This window comes from Myxine glutinosa, chromosome 11, assembly GCF_964187855.1.
Source record: "Myxine glutinosa chromosome 11, kmMyxGlut1.1, whole genome shotgun sequence".
NCBI lineage: Eukaryota > Metazoa > Chordata > Myxini > Myxiniformes > Myxinidae > Myxine > Myxine glutinosa.
The window spans coordinates 136324186-136343281 of NC_136271.1; the positions used below are offsets into that span (position 1 = coordinate 136324186).

The following is a 19096-nucleotide window of genomic DNA, read 5'->3' on the forward strand; positions in this document are numbered from 1 at the left end:
GAAAAATGGTGACACACAGACATACATATATACACACACACACACACACACACACACACACACACACACACACACACACACACACACACACACACACACACACACACACACACACACACACACACACACCTCTCTTATATAGTAGATGATGAACTGATGAATTACATGCCACAGCAGAGGCTTCCCCAGGTTCATGGCTTCCCCAGCAAGTTCTGATCTAGTTCAGGCTGGAATTAGATCAAGCTCAAACTAAATACCAATGTTCCCATGAGGAGAAGCCAGAACCAGGGAGATCCAGCAGGTTTGGAGGAAAGATTATTGTGCTTGGTTCAGAATCAGGTAGTGTGTGATACCTGTCAGTTGAGACACTACAAATCTGGCCTGAACGAGTGCAAAACTCAGTGAAGGGGACAAGGCAAAACAGAGGATGCATTTAAGTGCCAGACAGCTTCTTGTCGACTGGCTCAGCATGGCAGCAACCCACCCCTTTGCGAGCTCGGGCCACATACTCATCAAGCGTCTCTGCAGCCTCAATGCGGCCCTGCCGCCGATACAATACTCCGAGATTCTTGAGTGTGTTTGTCACTGTTGAACTGAGAAAATAAAGTTAAGCTCACATGAATACACACAAATAATAAAACAAATAAACTTGTCCAAATTCAGCATCGATATACATTGCATTCAGAAAGTATTCAGACCCCTTCACTTTTTTCACATTTTGTTATGTTGCAGCCTGATGCTGAAATCGTATAAAATTCATTTTTTCCCTCATCAATCTACACTCAATACCCCATAATGACAAAGATAAAACAGGATTTTAGAAAGTTTTGCATATTTATTAAAAATGAAAAACTGAAATATCACATTGACATAAGTATTCAGACCCTTTGTTATGACACTTGAAATTTAGCTCAGCTGCCTCCCATTTCTCTTGATCATCTTTGAGATGTTTCTACACCTTGATTGGAGTCCACCTGTGGTAAATTCAATTGATTGGACATGATTTGGAAAGGCACACACCTGTCTATATAAGGTCTCACAGCTGACAATGCATATCAGAGCAAAACCCAAGCCATGAGGTTGAAGGAACTGCCTGCAGAGCTCAGAGACAGGATTGTGTCGAGGCACAGATCTGGGGAAGCCTACAAAAAAAATTCTGCTGCCTTGAAGGTTCCCAGAGCACAGTGGCCTCCATAATTCTTAAATGGAAGAAGTTTGGAACAACCAGGACTCTTCCTCGAGCTGAATTGTACACAGTACATATTTACATGGATAATTTATGCACCCCTTCCTCCCTCCCCTCCCCCACACTCCCAAGTGAGGCCACGGCCACAAATACTATGTTACCCCCCCCCCCCCCCCCCCCACACACAAAGTTGTATTTGTACCCCTAGTTTGGAGTTTGTAATTTAAAAGAGGTGGCCGTGCATACAACACATACAAACAAAGAGAGAAAGAGGGAGAGATTTTTGCCTTTTATAGATACTAGGACGTGCCCGTACGTGGGTGCCCGTTCCTTGCCAAAAAAAAAAAAAAAAAAAAATTTGTGTAGGGGTGTGTGTGTGTAAACATCCTAGGGCGTGCCCGTACGTGGGTGCAAAAAAACATGCGTGCAAACAACAACAACAAAAAAAAACTTTGAAACCACGTGGCAGTAACGACCACAGAACCCCCCCCCCCCTCTATTTACATGAATGGTTTGGTCCATTCGCAACGACCACAGAACCCCCCCCTCTATTTACATGAAATGGTTTGGTCCAAAGCGAACGGCTTGCGGAGTTTGGTAAAGAAATCGCCATAGCTCGGTAACTACTTGTCCGATTAATATGAAACCTTGAAAAGGCACATCCTCGGGTCCCCAGCAATATACCTGGCAAGTTAAAAGTATATCGGACCCGTGGTTGTCGAGAAACAGCGGTCACAGACAAACACACAAACACACAAACACACAAACACACAGACACACAGAGATTACTGGAATTATAGATAGACTAGGGCATGCCCGTACTATATATATATCTAAAAGTATATCCCCCCCCCCCCCTCTATTTACATGCAATGGTTTGGTCCAAAGCTAACGGCTTGCGAGTACGGTGACAATCCCCCCCCTCTATTTACATGAAATGGTTTGGTCCAAAGCTAACGGCTAGCGGAGTTTGGTAAAGAAATCGCCATAGCGTGCACAAATGCGCAGGAAAGCGAAAGAATCGCAAATTAGTTTTAATTAGTTTTAAAACATAGTTTAACGCCAACATAGCGGCAACATAGTTTGCCAACGTGAAATAAATGAATACGCTCTCAAATGTGCCAAAAAAAAAAAAAAACGCTACCCGTACGCTCTACCCCGCCCGTACGCCCGTAAACAAAAAAAACAACGCTCTTCGCTTCCGCCCTTCGCTCTGACTGAATTGGGAGAAATAATGCGCATAAGAAATCGAGAAATTATTATTTTCTCCGGAAGAAATCGAATTACGTACCGTAATGGCGCACGCGCTGGGCTCAGCATTAGCTCGCTCTCACATCGGCCACGCCTACGCAATAACGCGTTCTGTGATTGGATGCCGGAAGTGCAGTCCTCACTGTCCGGAAGGTCGTATATCGCAGTTACGATGAATCGCAAATTAGTTTTTATTAGTTTTAAAACATAGTTTAACGGCAACATAGTTTGCAAACGTGAAATAAATGAATACGCTCTCAAATGTGCCATCCGAGGCAGAGTGTGTCCGCCACGTTCGGCACACGCGATAGCTCGCTGCTCTCTGATTGGTTGAATCGTTTTTTGGACATAGCTCGGTAAGTAATTGTCCGATTAATATGAAACCTTGAAAAGGCACATCCTCGGGTCCCCAGCAATATACCTGGCAAGTTTCAAGTATATCGGACCGGTAGTTGTCGAGAAACAGCGGTCACAGACATACAAACAAACAAACAAACGTACAAACAAACATACACACAGAGATTACTGGAATTATAGATAGATAATTGACTCAAAACACCACTGCTAAAGTACCTACATAAGTGTCTTGATGCAGCAATACACACCTTTCGGTTTTCATCATCTTGTACCAGTTGCCATATTCAAAACTCCCATCGTTTTTATTTCCACTCTGCAGCAGAAAATGACAAGTAAACTAGTGGTGAAGAAAATGGGGGAAAAAAACCTAAGTGAAAGAGTGAGCATGGCAAATGATGAAGCGGGACAATATTTGAATGTAAAGAAGGCAAAACTCAAGAAAATAGGAAACAATCAACGATGAAACACGACAGTAGATGGTGTTCCCACACATGTAGTCAAGAAATTAAGTTTTTTTTGGTTTTGCTGGAAAATATGAGGTATGTGTATATAAATGTATACTAGTGTATATCAGCCCAAACATGGATGGAGTGAAGCGGAACGAAAGCGCACTGGCGCTAACAAGACTCAAATCGTCAGTGCTGCACAACTTTTATCAATGAATGAATGAATGAATGATCGTTTTAAGGCCATTTTCCCCACTATAGCGGGGGTTAGCCTTGCGGGCCCCATGACAATCATGGTTCCCTGTTTGAGGCAATGTTTTTATGGCCGGATGCCCTTACTGGCGCCAACCCTTAGTCGCCTCTTGCGATGCGCAGGGATACGGTGTACCTATTCTAAACCGGGGTACACACCGGGATCATTCATCCCAGCAAGCTGGTACTCAATTTTCCGACCTCGGAAGGATGACAGGCTGAGTCAACCCCCCTGGCGTTAATTCAGCGATCGATCGGGATTCAAACCCAGGATCCGAGGATCCCAAGCCGGCACCCTAACCGCTAAGCCAACACCAGGCTATCATTACAAGCAAAATCTCAAATTCATCTTCTACTGAACCAATTGCTTTCATTATAGAAAATGATTAGTAGTTTAGCATTTGCTGCAGGTTCATGTGGCTAAGGTAATATTGGGATGTATATCCACACATATTTAGCTCTATTTATATCATAAAGGAACACTTCGGGTATTTTACAAAGAAAGGGGGAAAAAAGGAAAAAAAAGGCTTGAATTCAATCAATCATGTTTTAAAACCTCCATCTGTGAATATGTGTGACTTATAAAAACACGTGCGCATCAATATAATGACAACTTTGGGTAGTTGTGAGGCAAATCATCCGGTATCGATCTTCTTTTGTGTCAAATACTGTACAGTACTCAAAATATTTTGCAGACACACATTTGACTCATCTATTCGGTATGGGATTTTCCTGAGGTCCAAGAGTCCTGGCGTAATGTAAAGCAACTGGAGCCGTTTCAAGAACATCCTTATTCAGACAAACAGTCTGGAACGCTCGTCCTACGTCACACAACTTTCATCGTCAGATTCGTTCCGTGAAATCACAAGAACTTTGTGGAAGCAGATAGATCCCTCGTCACTCGCCATTACGACACATTGAACACCACATGAACACCCGTCAGTGTTTGCAGTTCTCCCACCTGCCTCCAGGCGTTCATTGTAAGCTGTCATCACGAAAGTCAGAAACAACTTTCCTCTGGGGTTGACATGATTAAGGTCGTATCCCACTTTTCGCAGGTTTCGTTGTACATACTCCACTCATTGCAAGAAAAAATAACGGGATAACCCGCACTCGATAACTCTGGTTCCTCTGCCAGTGGTTCAAAGCTTAGGACAGATGACGTCAACAGATTGGGGTCGTGCTGAATGGTCAAAACTTGGTAATATACGGTCAAAATTCTACATACATTTCATGAAATATTTACTTTATAAAGTGACACTTTTAAAAGCCAAAACTATTTCCGGGATTTTTAGCACGTTACAACGATGTAGACACAAGAAAACAGTCTCGAGTGTTTGTTAAAGGCTGGCAGGATGGCCTAGAAGTACGCATGCTCGCCTCAAAGCTGTCTAGCATGGGTTTGAATCCCGACCCACTTATAAACTCATCCCAGTATTTCACAAGCAGGGTGATTCACCAAGGTGTGTGCCCGTCCCTCGGATGGACATTAAACTGGGTGTCCAATCTGCCGACATTGGTTGATGGAAGTTAAATATTCCATGGTATCCTTCACGAAGAGTTTTATCAATCACTACAGTGCATGCATGAATGAATGAATGAATGATCGTTTTAAGGCCATTTTTCCCCGCTAGAGGGGAGGTTAGCCTTGCGGGCCCCATGACAATCATGGTTCCCTGTTTGAGGCAATGTTTTTATGGCCGGATGCCCTTCCTGACGCCAACCCTTGGTCACGCTCTTACGATGCGCAGGGATACGGTGTACCTATTCTAATCCGGGGTATACATCTGGTACTCAATTTGCCGACCTCAGAAGGATGACAGGCTGAATCAACCCCCCTGGCGTTAATTCAGCGATCGACCGGGATTCGAACCCAGGATCCTAGGATCCCAAGCTGGCACCCTAACCGCTAAGCCAACACTAGGGTTATGCATGCGAGACATTTATAAACAATTGAGAATTGGAGCTTAATTGCTCATTTATTACTTCTGCAACCGAGCATGGACGGAGGTTGTGTTTTCACACGTGTCTGTTTGTGAGCAGGCACGTTGTCTAAAAGTTATGGGCGGATTAGGACATAACTTGTTGGACAAGTTGAGTGTGTGACAAGGACAAATTTAATTCAATTTTGTTGAAGATCCGTATCCAGATCTGGATATGAGAATATTTTATAAGGGATTCTTCACCATTGATCGATGGGGCCAAAAACTATATACAGTACAGCAGAGCATTATATTTCAAAAAGTTGAAGATGGATCATGACAAAACTTGGAGGACGAGTTGCTGAGGTGACAAGTACAAGCCGATTAGATCTTGGTTGAGATGATGCGGATCGAGATGCGGATCCGGCCTATCAGTGGAATACAAAATGTAAACGGTTCAGCCTGGCGGAGGTATGCGCTCTCCAAAGTGCCGTTCTAGTTGTAAATAAAATGTCTGTGTCCATGTGCAAGTGAGCATGCTGTGTATAAAAGTCAGTGCCATTTATGGCAACATAATCAACCTTGGTTACGAGGGACTCAGCTACCATTCGTCTATGAGGGACAAATTTTCATGGCAGTTTGAAATTTACATGTATTTTACATATTTTATGTGGGACCTTCACCTTTCATGTGGGAGGAACAAAATAATAAATAAATAAATAATAAATAAAGGAAAAGGTAAGAAACAGAAGAAAAAGAATACATCTCCCATTCCTGTAGGAGGGGAGACATAATGACAACAACAATAAAAACTAAGTGCACCCTTTACAAACATGACTCGTGGTCACTGTATATCAGTTCCGCTTGTTCACCTTGATGAGGTATTCTCGCTCCTCAGCCTGTACCCAAACAGGCTTGTTTGGACCTGCAGGCAGACAAAGAGGACATCAGAGCAGATATTCAATCTGGGCTTTATTTCCACAAATCCCTTGGCTTGCATGCTCAGGGGTATTATTTATTTCACTGCATTATTCCAGGACAATAAGAATGGAAAGCAATAACAACATGACACTCGTTCACAACCGAAAAATCACATTCATCAACGGATATTTTTGTGGATGAATTGTTTCTCATGGTTAATTAACTTGCAAAGGGAGGATGCTAAGGTGAGCCAATAGGTTTTCTATCACACTTGATACCAACCATCAAATTCACAACCGGCATCGCATCGTTTTTCAAAAAAGATTTATATTTTGATTACCTTTTGATTGTTCATCCTTTTTGGATAGATGTATTATGTGTAACTGCAGCAGATGTAAATCCAATTATAAATACTAGGGCATGCCCGTACTATATATATGCCCGTACTATATATATATCTAAAATTATATCCCCCCCCCCTCTATTTACATGAAATGGTTTGGTCCATTCGCAACGCCAAAGCGAACGGCGAACGGCTTGCGAGTACAGTGACAATCCCCCCCCCCTCTATTTACATGAAATGGTTTGGTCCATTCGCAACGACCACAGAACCCCCCCCCCCCTCTATTTACATGAAATGGTTTGGTCCATTCGCAACGCCAAAGCGAACGGCGAACGGCTAAATCGCCATAGCTCGGTAACTACTTGTCCGATTAATATGAAACCTTGAAAAGGCACATCCTCGGGTCCCCAGCAATATACCTGGCAAGTTTAAAGTATATCGGACCCGTGGTTGTCGAGAAACAGCGGTCACAAACAAACATACACACACACAGAGATTAGTGGAATTATAGATAGATTAGGTCCTCTCATCTCGATTCTTGAAGAGATGAACTTATAAAATGGGTTGTGATGTTGGGATATCTGTCCGTCCATCCATCCGTCTATTAACGTTTTGCTATTTTTGCTACTCCTCCCTTATCACCCATCCTACTGTTCTGATCTTTGACACGTGAATACAAGACAGTATCTCACATAATCGCTCGGGCTTCGATTTTTCGATTTCAGATCATGGGGGCTCCCTGGGGGCTTATAGAATTGAAATGGTTTATAGAAAATTGAAAAAATGAAATTTATAGAATAGAAAAAGGTTTGGTCACTTTGGAAAAAAATTGAAAAAGGCCTGTGAGCTGGTCATGGGCACAATTAAAATTGTCCCCCTTACCCTTCGGGGAGATGACCTTTTCACATTAGAAAGCAGAGCAATGTTATGCATATTACTAATTCATTCTGGTCAAGTTTGAAGCTTGCACATATTAATAGATGAGACAAATTTTTATTACCTCCACCACCAAAGGTGGATGGAGGTTATGTTTTCACCCCTATCTGTCTGTCCGTTTGTGAACAAGATATCTCAAAACGTTGTGGACGGATTCGGACAAAATTTGGTAGAGAGGTATCATGTGTGACAAAGACGAAATTATTAGATTTTGGTAAAGATCCGGATTCGGATCCGGCTACTAGAGTTTTAAAGTGATTCATCACCATTGTGAACTTCACCATTGATTCATCACCTTCACCATTCTTCACCATTCTTCACCATTCTTCATTTAGAAGCCTGATGTTGGCTTAGTGGTTAGGGTGCCGGCTTGGGATCCTAGGATCCTGGGTTCGAATCCCGGTTGATCGCTGAATTAATGCCAGGGGAGTTGACTCAGCCTGTCATCCATCCGGGGTCGGCAAATTGAGTACAAGTTCACTGGTAATTCCCTGTGTGTCGCAAGAGGTGACTAACAGGGTTGGCGGCAGGAAGGGCATCCGACCATAAAACATTGCTTCAAAAAGGGGACCACGGTGTCCAAAAAAGGCCAACCCCTGCTCTGCAGGGAAAATGGCCTCTAAAGGTGGGGGTTCACCATTGTGAGATAGGGTCAAAAACGATACATACCAAGATATCTCAAAAAGTTATGAACGGATTTGGATGAAACCTGGTGGACCGGTTGGATGTCTGACAAGGACAAATATATTCGATTTTTGTGAAGATCTGAATATGGATTCGGATATGAGAATTTTTATTTTTTTAAAGTGATTCTTCACCAATGGGAGATTGGGCTAAAACCAACATGTAGCAGAATGTCATAACAAGTTATGGACAGATTTGGACGAAACTTGTTGGACAGGTTGTGTGTGTGGACAAGGAATAATCAATTCAATTTTGGTGAAGATCCGGATCTGGATCCAGCTAGAATAATTTTTTAAGTGATTCTTCACCATTGAGTGATATGGCCAAAAATGATATATAGCAGGATATCTCAAAAAGTTGTGGACGGATTAGGAGGAAACTTGGAGGAGATGTTGTGTGTTTGAAAAGGACTAATCGTTTCGATTTTGGTGAAGATCTGAATATAGATTCGGCTACAATAATTATTTAATTTTTAAGTGATTCTTCACCATTGAGAGATCGGGTGAAAAGCAATATATAACATTCTGGGGGGCGGTCGGACGAGATGTCTGAGGGGGCGCCGAACCGGGCGACCCAGGTGGCGATGAAAGCCTGCGCGACGTCCGCCGCCGTCGTCGACGCCAAGGGCACGGCCTCCGGCCACCGGGTGGTGCGGTCCACCATGGTGAGGACGTGGGTGAAACCCCGCGAGGGGGGCAGAGGTCCCACCAGGTCCACGTGGACGTGGTCAAACCGGTGTTCCGGCACCGTGAACGGGGCCAACGGGGCCTGGGTGTGCCGGTGCACCTTGGCGCGCTGGCACGCGAGGCACGTCCTGGCCCAGCCGCGGACGGCCTTCCGGAGGCCATGCCAGACGAACTTGTCGGCGATCAACCTTTGGGAGGCCCTCGCGCCCGGGTGGGACAGGCCGTGGATGGCGTCAAACACCTGGCGCTGCCAGCCCGCGGGCACGATGGGGCGAGGCCGCCCGAGGGAGACGTCGCACAAGAGGGCCGCGCCCGCGCCGTCGAACGGCACCTCGGTGACGCGGAGGCCCGTGACGGCGGTCCGCAAGGCCTGGACGTCGGGGTCAGCGGCCTGGTCCGCTGCCATCCGGGCATAGTCGATGCCGAGGTGGACTGCGTGGGCGACGGCCCGGGAAAGGCAATCCGCCACCGGGTTGTCCTTCCCCGCGACGTGCCGGATGTCCGTCGTGTACTCGGACACGGCCGAGAGGTGACGCTGCTGCCGGGCCGACCACGGCTCGGTGACCTTGCCCATCGCGAAGATCAGCGGCTTGTGGTCGACGAAGGCCGTGAACGCACGGCCCTCGAGTAGATGGCGGAAGTGCCTGACCGCCAAGTGAAGCCCGAGCAACTCGCGGTCGAAGGTACTGTAACGGCGTTCGGGCGGGCGAAGCTGCCGGCTAAAGAACGCCAGCGGTTGCCAAGCTCCACGCACCCATTGCTCGTGCACCGCGCCCACCTCATAGTCCGAGGCGTCGGTGGTGAGGGCGATCGGTGCATCGGGCGCCGGGTGCGCGAGCATGGTGGCGTTAGCCAAGGCGAGCTTCGCGCCCGTGAACGCCGTGTCCATCTGCTCGGTCCAGGTAACGTCGCCTTTGCCTGGCTTACCTCGGAGAGCTTCGTGCAGGGGGCGCAGGAGCTGGGCGATACGGGGCAGGAACCGATGGTAAAAGTTCACCATGCCCAGGAACTCCTGCAGCCCTCTGATCGTGCGGGGGCGCGGAAACCCCTTCACCGCCTCCACCTTGGCCGGCAGGGGGACGGCTCCGTGCCTGGTGACACGGTGCCCCAGAAAATCGATTACGGCGACGCCGAACCGGCACTTTGCGGGGTTCACAATCAGGCCATGCTGGCCCAGGCGTTTGAAGAGCGTGCGGAGGTGGCGTAGGTGCTCTTCGCGGGACGCGCTGGCGACGAGGATATCGTCCAGGTAGACGTAGACAAAATCCAAGTCGCGCAGGACGCTGTCCGTCAGTCGCTGGAACGCCTGAGCCGCATTCTTCAGACCGAAGGGCATCCGCAGGAACTCGAAGAGTCCGAATGGCGTGATGACCGCCGTCTTCGGGACGTCCTCCGGCCTGACGGGGACCTGATGGTAGCCGCGTATGAGGTCCACCTTTGAGAAAAAGGACATGCCCGCCAAAGGGGCGGAAAAGTCCTGAATGTGGGGGACGGGGTAGCGGTCGGGGGTGGTGGCGTCATTGAGACAGCGATAGTCCCCGCACGGTCGCCATCCCCCGCCGGGCTTCGGCACGATGTGTAGCGGCGACGCCCAAGCACTCTCCGAGCGCCGAACGATGCCGAGTCGCTCCAGGGTAGCGAACTCCGCTTTTGCCACCGCCAGCTTCGTCGGCTCGAGGCGGCGTGCCCGGGCGTAGACCGGTGGCCCGACGGTGGGGATGTGATGGGCCACCCCGTGCTTGACGGCCCCCGCCGAGAAGGTGGGCCGCGTGAGGGCCGGGAAGCCGGCGAGGAGGCGGGTGAATGCGTCCGCTGCCGGAAGCGTACAGATCAACGTGGCCGGAACCGAACCGTTCGGCAAGCCGCTTGGCAAGCCGCTCGGCGAGCCGCTCGTTGAGCTGCTCGACGAGCTGGGCAGCGCACAAGCGAGCGAGCTGAACGTCTCGGCCTGGACAAGACGTCTGCGCTTTACGTCGACCAGGAGCCCATTAGCGCACAGGAAGTCCGCGCCAAGCAGTGCCATGGGCACGTCGGCGGTGACGAACGTCCATCGGAAAACCTGCCCTCCGAACCGCAGAGAGAGGCAGCGTTTTCCGTACGTACGGATGGGCGTCCCGTTCGCGGCAAGCAGCGCGGGGCCCCCGCCCGGGGCGTGCTTGTCTGACGTACCGGCGGGAACAACACTCACCTGCGCTCCCGTGTCGCACAGGTAACGGCGCCCGGATAAGGTGTCCGTTATGAACAGCAGGCTGCTCGAACGGCCGGCGCTCATCGCCACTATTGAGCGCCGGCCCGGGCGTTTCCCGACCTGTTGAAGGAGCATGGCGGATGACACTGCCGAGCCTCGTGGCCGAACTTGGTGTGGAACCAGCACCAGGTGGTGGAGCTGGAGGAGCGCGGCTGGCTCCACCAGGCCGGTGGAGTTGGCGGTTTTCCCCGCGGTGGCGGTTTTCGCCGCGGTGGCGGTTTTCGCCGCGGCGGTGGGCGGGGCGTGGCGGCGGTCACGAGGTGCGTATCAGCATGCTGCGTATGCTGTGTAAGCTGATGCTGTGGATCAGCATCATCAGCAGCATCAGCCTCGAGGTCCGTGACGGCCGCAAAGTACCTGTCCGCCTCGGCTGCCAATGCTCGGGGTTCCGTTAGCACGGTCCCGGCCAACGCGAGGCGAACCTGCGCTGGAAGTTGGCGACGGAAAAGCGCCCGGAATAGAGAACCGGGGGCTTCGTCGCCCAACAGTGACAGCATATGGTCCATTCGGACCGACGGGCGCGTGTCGCCCAGCTCGGGGAGATCCAGGAGGCGGTCGGCCAGTGCGTTGTCCGTGAGGCCGAACGTGGCTAGGAGTAGCCGCTTGAGTGCCTCGTACTTGTGGCCGTCCGGTGGGTGGCGAAGGACGGACACAACTCGAGCGGCCGTGCCGGGCCCGAGGGAGGCGACGACGTGGCAGTAGCGCGTGTCGTCGCCGGTGAGGCGCCGAAGCTGAAATTGGGCTTTGGCTTGGACGAACCAGACTTCGGCCTGGGCCTCCCAAAATTCGGGAAGTTTGAAGAAGTTGGCCATGGCAATGGCGTCGTGTGTGGAAGGATCACTCCGGCAGATCCAACGTCGAGGTCACCAGTAAAGCGCGGCGTTACGCGCGCTGCTTGCGAGCAAGGAGGAAGCGGACAAGCGGTAACTTATAAGCGTCTTTATTTCAGGAGCTCACTGTAACACTAGCGCGCTCCGGGCTGCGCGCCCCGTGTATATCCTCAGGCCACGCCTACCCCTCGGGCATGGCCACCGCCCACTTGGTGCGCGGAATGATGTCACCACGCCAGTGGGCTTTTGTGTCCGCCACAACATGATATTTAAAAAAGTTATGGACGAGTTATGAATAAACTTGGTGGACCAGTTGGTTAGGTGACAAGAACAAGCCGATTAGATTTTGATTCAGGTCCGAATCCAGATCCGGTGTATCAGTGGGATACAAAACGTAAACCTTTCACCAGGCAGAGGTATGCTCTCCACTGAGTGCTGTTCTCGTTTTTATTTTATTATTGAGTCCTTTCTAAAGGGGACAGGAGCTGCAAATCTTTTATAAAGGGTGCAGGGAGCAGGGCGATAATTTTTCGAAGGGACTTGCTGTTGAGCTGTCTGGCCTGGTTTTGAATCTTGGCCCCACGATAAACTGCCACCCTGGTGTTTTCGCATGCAAGGTGAGACGTGTCTGCACCTTCCCTTTGATGGACGTTAAGCTGGGTGTTGCGAACGCTAGCATTAGTCGGTGGACATTAAAATCCCCTTGTGACCTTCAGAACAAGGAGGCGAGTTATCGCCGGGACTCTCAACAAACTCCAAATTCCTGCCTAAACTGCAGGAAGCGAGTGGACTGATCTTGGATATCCAGAAACACCAGGTCACACTGTTGCCCATCTCAGACTGTGATTGTTGTCTGGGTTGCACTTTCTACATTATAAACGATTTCATGTTCCCAGTTTGTTCCCCCATCACATGTGAATGGCAGTCTTCAGCTACGAAGGCCATAGATGAGATCTCTGAAGAGTTAACTTGGGAAGCCAATTAAATAAGGTTGTTTTACATGGAAAACAATTTCTACGGCAATTCTATGAAAATTATACTTTGTGACAGACTTTTATGCAATTTTTTTTTTTTTTGTATACAACATCGAGGCTCGTGCAAGAGCTAACATTAATGACAAAAAAAACAAACGGACACATAAGAAGAAATAAAGGGAGCGGGAGACAAGATGGGGAGAGAGGAGGAAGCACACAAGTACAACATCTGAGAGGAGGGACATCGGGAGATCTGCGGGAGGGAGAGAGCTTGGGGGGAGGAGGCGTGGGAAGGGAGGTGGGAGAGGTGGGTGGGAGAGGTAAAAAACATATGGACACAGCTAGGACTTCCAGGAAAGAAGTCGGTATTTCAAAAAAGAGGATCTGGGGTGAATTAACAGGGGTAGAAAAGATCAAGGTTTTGGATGGGGGAAAATAAGAGATGGTGGTGAACAGCTGTTTTAAAGGCCTGGAGGGAGGAGTGGGAATGAAGAGAGTGAGGGAGTTTGTTCCAGAGGCGGGAGAAAAGAGGAAATGAAAGAGTGAAGGTGAGCAGAGAGTCTTGATTTTGGCAGTTTAACCATAAGAGGGTTGCTGGCAGATCTTGTGCGACCTGTAGGAATATTTGGGGGACAGAGCCCAGAGAGAGCTGGGGGGGGGGGTGGCAAGGCCAGAGAGGAGTCGGTAGAAAACAGAAAGACCACCAACCTGTCTGCGGTGAGTGAGTGAAAGGCCCTCAGAGTAAGCTTCATCGCGAGAGATTCCAATGATTCTGAAAGCTTTGGTTTCAACAGCGTGAAGCCGAGCTCGGTGTGAGGAAGGAGCACCAGCCCAGAGGGGAGAACAGTATTCCATTGAGCTGCGGATGAAAGCCTTGTATGTGGTGAGGAGCTCAGGTGTGCCAAGGAAGGACTTTGCACGACAGAGAATGCCCAGTCGGCGACTGGCTTTGGAGGCCATCTATGAAATGTGTATTTCCCATGAAAGATCATGGCAGATTGTGAGACCCAAGAGATTGAGTGACAGACTTCTTGGAGAGGATTGTTGAGAAAGTAGATGGGAGGGTTGTCCAGATGGTCTTTTCGAAGCGACATTGTGAGAGTGTGAGATTTGTCAGGATTAAAATACATGTTCCACTTGTTTTTCCAGGTCTGCAGAGAGTGAAGAGGTTGGTGCCTGCCGATCTGAGGGTTGGGATAGGGAGCGGCAGAGAGTGGAGTCATCAGCAAAGAGATAGAGAGGATTTTCCAGAGAGTCGGAGAGATCATTGATGAAGACCAGAAAAAGCACAGGGCCCAGAACACTGCCTTGGGAACTCCAGCCTGACTAGGAAGGGGAGATGAGAGAAATCCATTCAGGGCCACACGTTGACTACGACCAGAGAGGAAGTCTGCAAGCCATGCGCAGAGATTTCCATGGATACCATAGGAGAGTTTGGTGAGCAGAGCGGGGTGCCAGACCGTATCAAAGGCACGTGATATGTCAAGGGAGACAGCTCTAATTTCCTGTTTGACATTGCGGACCTCCATCCATTGTTGAGACAGCAGAAGCAGCATGTCCAGAGTAGAGTGACCTGGTCTGAATCCAAATTGATGATCAGAGATCAAGCCATTGGAGAAGAGAAAGGATTTGATATCAGAAGGAATGATGGATTCCATGACTTTGTTGATGATTGGGAGCAGGGTGATTGGTCTGTCGTTGCAACGATCTGTTTTTGCACCTTTTTTGTGCAAAGCGGTGATGTTGGCTGATTTTCCAAGCTGAAAGCAGATGACCTTGAGCAAAAGAGAGGGTGAAGAGAACAGAGAGAGGGTGAGATAGAGCGGCAAAGCACGATTTTAGGACCCGTGGGCTGATGCCGTCTGGTCCAGCTGCAGAATCAGAGTCGAGGATTGACAGAAGCTTCTCCACCTTGTCAGGAGAGAAGGACACAGAGTCCAGGAGCAGCTGGGTATGACTGGGTATGGTAGGTTCAGAGAGAGATGGGTTTGGGACACAAGATTTTGAGGCAAACACAGAGTGAAGGCATTCAGCTTTTTCACATGCGGAGTCAGCTGTGTAGCCGTTTGAGGTAAGGGAGGGGATGGAGGGGGAACAAACAACAGAAACAGATTTGACAATACACCACCAGGATTTGGAAGAGGGAGACAGGTTTGAGAGTTCACTCTTGAGAGTGGCGATATGTTGTTTCTTGGCTCTCCTGAGGGTGGACACACACTTGTTCCGGGCTTTGTGAAAGGAAATGAGATTGCCTTCCGTAGGATTTGCCCTCGAGGAGGCGAAGGCAAGTTGTTTCAGGGCAACTGCCTCATCACAAGATTCCATGTACCATGGGCGGGAGGAAGGGTATGACAACTGAAGACGGGATGGGTTAAATCTGTGCATGAGAGAGAGCAATTTACTTTGGAAGAATTCCCAGGATGAGTTGATGTCAGAGGCGGTAGAGATGGGAGACCAGTCCAGATGATTGGTGGCTGCTTGAAGACCGTGTCAGTTGGCCTGAGTGAAATGCCACACTCGCCGATGTTGAGGAGGCTCTCTGAGAATGGCCAGAGAGATGTCACTTTAACAAGCATATGGTCAGATGAACCGATTGGAGCAGAAGAAGAGCAGCAGACATTTGCAGGGAAGTTTGTCATAACCAAGTCCAGAAGAGAAGATGCTCCGTTGACTGATATCCGGGTCGGGAAATTGACAGATTGTGTCAGTCCCAGTGAGTCGCAGAAGTCCTTTGCTGAGGTGCCACAGCTGGTGAGAGAGGTACCCACACCCAGCCAATGGGCATGGTGACAATTGAAATCACCACATATGAGGAAGAGAGTAGATAGAAGTTGGTCCATATTATCAGACAGCGAGCTGTAGATGGAGTCATCACTGTTTGGTGGATGGTACAGAACACATATGAACAAACGGTGGGAGCGAAGGGGAAGCCATAGCCAGAGGTATTCCTGAGGGTGAGGTGGAGAGAGGGCAGTGCAAGGAGAGTGAGGAAGAGAGTTTTTGATAAAGATAGCAACCCCACCTCCAGGACGAGGCTCAGGTCTATCATACCGGAGGAGGGAGTAACCAGGGAGAGATATTATGGAATTAGAGACATCCTGAAGGAGGAAACTTTCTGTTAAGCAGATTAAGTCTGGTTTGTCAGAAGCAACCTGTATGGAGAGATCAATCAGGTTCGAGCAAAGGCCCCGGATGTTTGAGGTCCATACCGTTAAGGAAGAGGAAGGGGGGCATCGGATACAGGTCAGGGGAGGGGAGGGGTAGGATAAGAGGAGGAAGAGGAGGAGGTGGTTGGGAGAGCTGTTGATAGTGTGTCAGAGATTTCAGAAGACCTAGGAGAAAGGGAAGGATGAGAAGGACAAAAGGTTTGATGGTGATTGGATGAGGCACAGTAAGGTGTTTGAGGGGGGGCAGAGCGAGGAAGAAGGTTGGAGGAGATGGAGACAAGAGTTGGAAGGGAGAGGAAGTGGGGAGGAGAAGGGGTGAGAGGGGAGAATTGGAGAAAAAAAGGAGGGTGGGGAGATTTGAAGGGGAGGGGGGAGGGGGGAGTTTTGAAAGGGAGGAGTGAGGTGGGAATTTAGGAGGAGAGGGGTGAGGAGGAGTTTGGGAGGGGAGGGGTTAGGAGGAGTTTAGGAGGAGAGTGGTGAGGAGGGAGTTTAGGAGGAGAGGGGTGAGGGGGGAGTTTAAGAGGGGAGGGGCAAGGGGGGAGATTTGAAAGGGATGGGTGAGGGGGGAATTTAGGAGGGGAAGGATGTGTTTGGATTTTAGAAAGTGTTGGACGATTAATGGAAAATGAACATTTATTGCAAAATGAGTTTCTTGCGATTTTCATCAGAGATCCATTTGAAAACGTTGGAGGAGGGGTGGAATGCAGGTGAGTTTAGGGAATGAAGGAAGGAAGAACTGTAAGAGATTGAATTTTTATTTTAAATGAAGAGATTTGGTGAGCAACTCGAAAACAAACTTTTAAAGAAGAAGAAGAAAAATGTGCTATAATATACAACAGAATACAACACTTCAGGGGAAAGTTTAAACATTTAAAAACTGAACCGTGAAAACTATCTGGGGAAATTCCCTAAATGAGGGCATGAAGGATTCCGAAGGGGGATTAAGGATTTCAGCACAGGTTCAGAAGCAGGAATAGAATAGGAGATTGACAGCCAGGAGAGCAGAGAATGAAGGAACAGGGAGGTGTTTAAGCAATATGTTAGTACGGGAGGAGAGGCCTACTTTTTTAATGATTCGTTGATTTGTTTTTTTGAAAGTTAGGTGAAAGTGGATCAGAGGAAGAAGGATAAAGTTGAAGAAGTATGGTGAGAAGAAGTATTGGAAAGGTGTCGGCTGGAGAGGATCAAGTTATGAAGGAAGGAGAGAACAAAAAAACGGGTGGGGCAAATGTAAACCGGGTGAGGCCAATGTATAATTTGTTATATTTAGACACTTTCCAAGTACCACTTCAGGCATCATGTGTGCTGTGTGTTCCAGAATACCATGTTCTTACCGAAATGTAAACCCACTATTACATTTGATCTCAATTTGTTCAAAGGGCATATGATCTTTCCAGTGGTATACAAGTTATCACCTTTAAAAAACAAAAACAAAGGGTACATTACCTTAGACCAGTGGTTCCCATGACCCAAAATTTGAAATCCCATTCGAATCGCAACCCAAATGGTACTGGTACCTATGATAAAAAAAAATTGGCTGAGAAAACGCTTTCAACTTAAAAAAAAAAAAACCCTCAAAAACCAGGATTTTGAGGGTTTTTTTCAAGTTTGGGTCACGACCCTGGGTTTAGGAATCCCTGCCTTGAACCATAGACATTTTGCACCCAAAATCGATTCGGTTCATCTTCATATCACACTCTATACTTGTGCTAAGTTTGTTTGAATTCCCTACATTGCTTCACAAGCTATTGTCATAACAAAACAAGAACATAAAATCGATAACGGATGACGGACAACCAAAAACATGTCGCCTCCAGCCTCCAGCTGTGGAGACCTAGAAAAAGTGCAAACAATAAGAGGACCACAAACGTTTTATTGTGTTTTGGTGGTTTAATAAATTCGATTGGAAACCAATTACGGTACTTGCCATCGAATGATCCAAACTGTTTTTCATGTGCTCGTGTCAAGATATCTTTGTACAAGGCCTCAGCCTCATTGAATTTTCCTTGCTTCAAATAACAAGAGGCCTGTGGAACATTAAGGAGGTGAGAGGAGGGGACATCATCATCTGCACTCACAAAAGTTACATTTTCCTCAAAACGTCAGATTCTCCTTTATTGTTACTGTTCCTCGGTCAAGTATCACTATGCATTCTCAAAATCCATATGGAGTGGGCCCACAGTACCAGGTTGTTTTTTGTCTTGGCCACATTGGGATCATCTTGGCCTAGGCGATCCCTGTAGATCTCTAGTGCATGCCGGTAGTACTGCTCCACCTCATCATACTTCCCCTGATTCTGGCAGAGCAGGGCCAAGTTGTTAAGCTGCTTCGCCACATCTGGATGATCCTTCCCCAATATCTGAAAAGCAACAAAAACGATTAATGGTGGGGAAATGTTTGATGCGAGAACATTTATTCAGGCCAGAAATGGGCCATGCAACGCCAAAAACACCTGCACCCTAAAGCAGATTTAACCCCTTTGTGAGTATACACAGAGGGCATCACAAAGGCAGAAGAGAGATTGGATTTACCTTTTGTCGGATCTCAAGGGCACGTTTGCACAGTGGTTCTGCTTCCTTGTACTTGCCACGTTTTCCATACAGAACTGCAAGGTTGTTTAATGTTGCTGCCACCTGACGAGGAAAGGAAATCGTCCACGATATGACTTTGTCAAATTTCTCGCAAAGACTATTGCACGTCTCATCTGTAACAAGATCAGGTGGTGCATTCTGCTGAACAATTAAGCAAAATAGTTGGAGCTTTTATTTTCATGGAAATTATCCTGCCACGGCAAATCCAATGTTCAGCACACATCTCTGATGACATCCCAAAGTAGTTGCTAGATTGTCACTTTATTATTTTATATTCCAATTTATAAGCATGCTTACTAGAA

The 19096-nt window shown here is 48.2% G+C and overlaps 1 protein-coding gene across 6 annotated transcripts in view; it reads right to left on the minus strand.

Annotated features, from left to right (window-relative positions):
- LOC137436828 (kinesin light chain 1) overlaps positions 1–19096 on the minus strand; it is a 93866-nt gene that overhangs the window by 54099 nt on the left and 20671 nt on the right. For all 6 annotated transcript variants that reach the window (XM_068130972.2, XM_068130973.2, XM_078787165.1 and 3 more), the window contains exons 7-12: positions 18735–18836; positions 18389–18562; positions 18131–18230; positions 6287–6339; positions 3043–3107; positions 485–593 (exon numbers count right to left, since the gene is read on the minus strand). In XM_068130972.2, coding sequence (XP_067987073.1) covers positions 485–593; positions 3043–3107; positions 6287–6339; positions 18131–18230; positions 18389–18562; positions 18735–18836 — 603 coding nt within the window. The remainder of the gene's footprint in view (positions 1–484; positions 594–3042; positions 3108–6286; positions 6340–18130; positions 18231–18388; positions 18563–18734; positions 18837–19096) is intronic.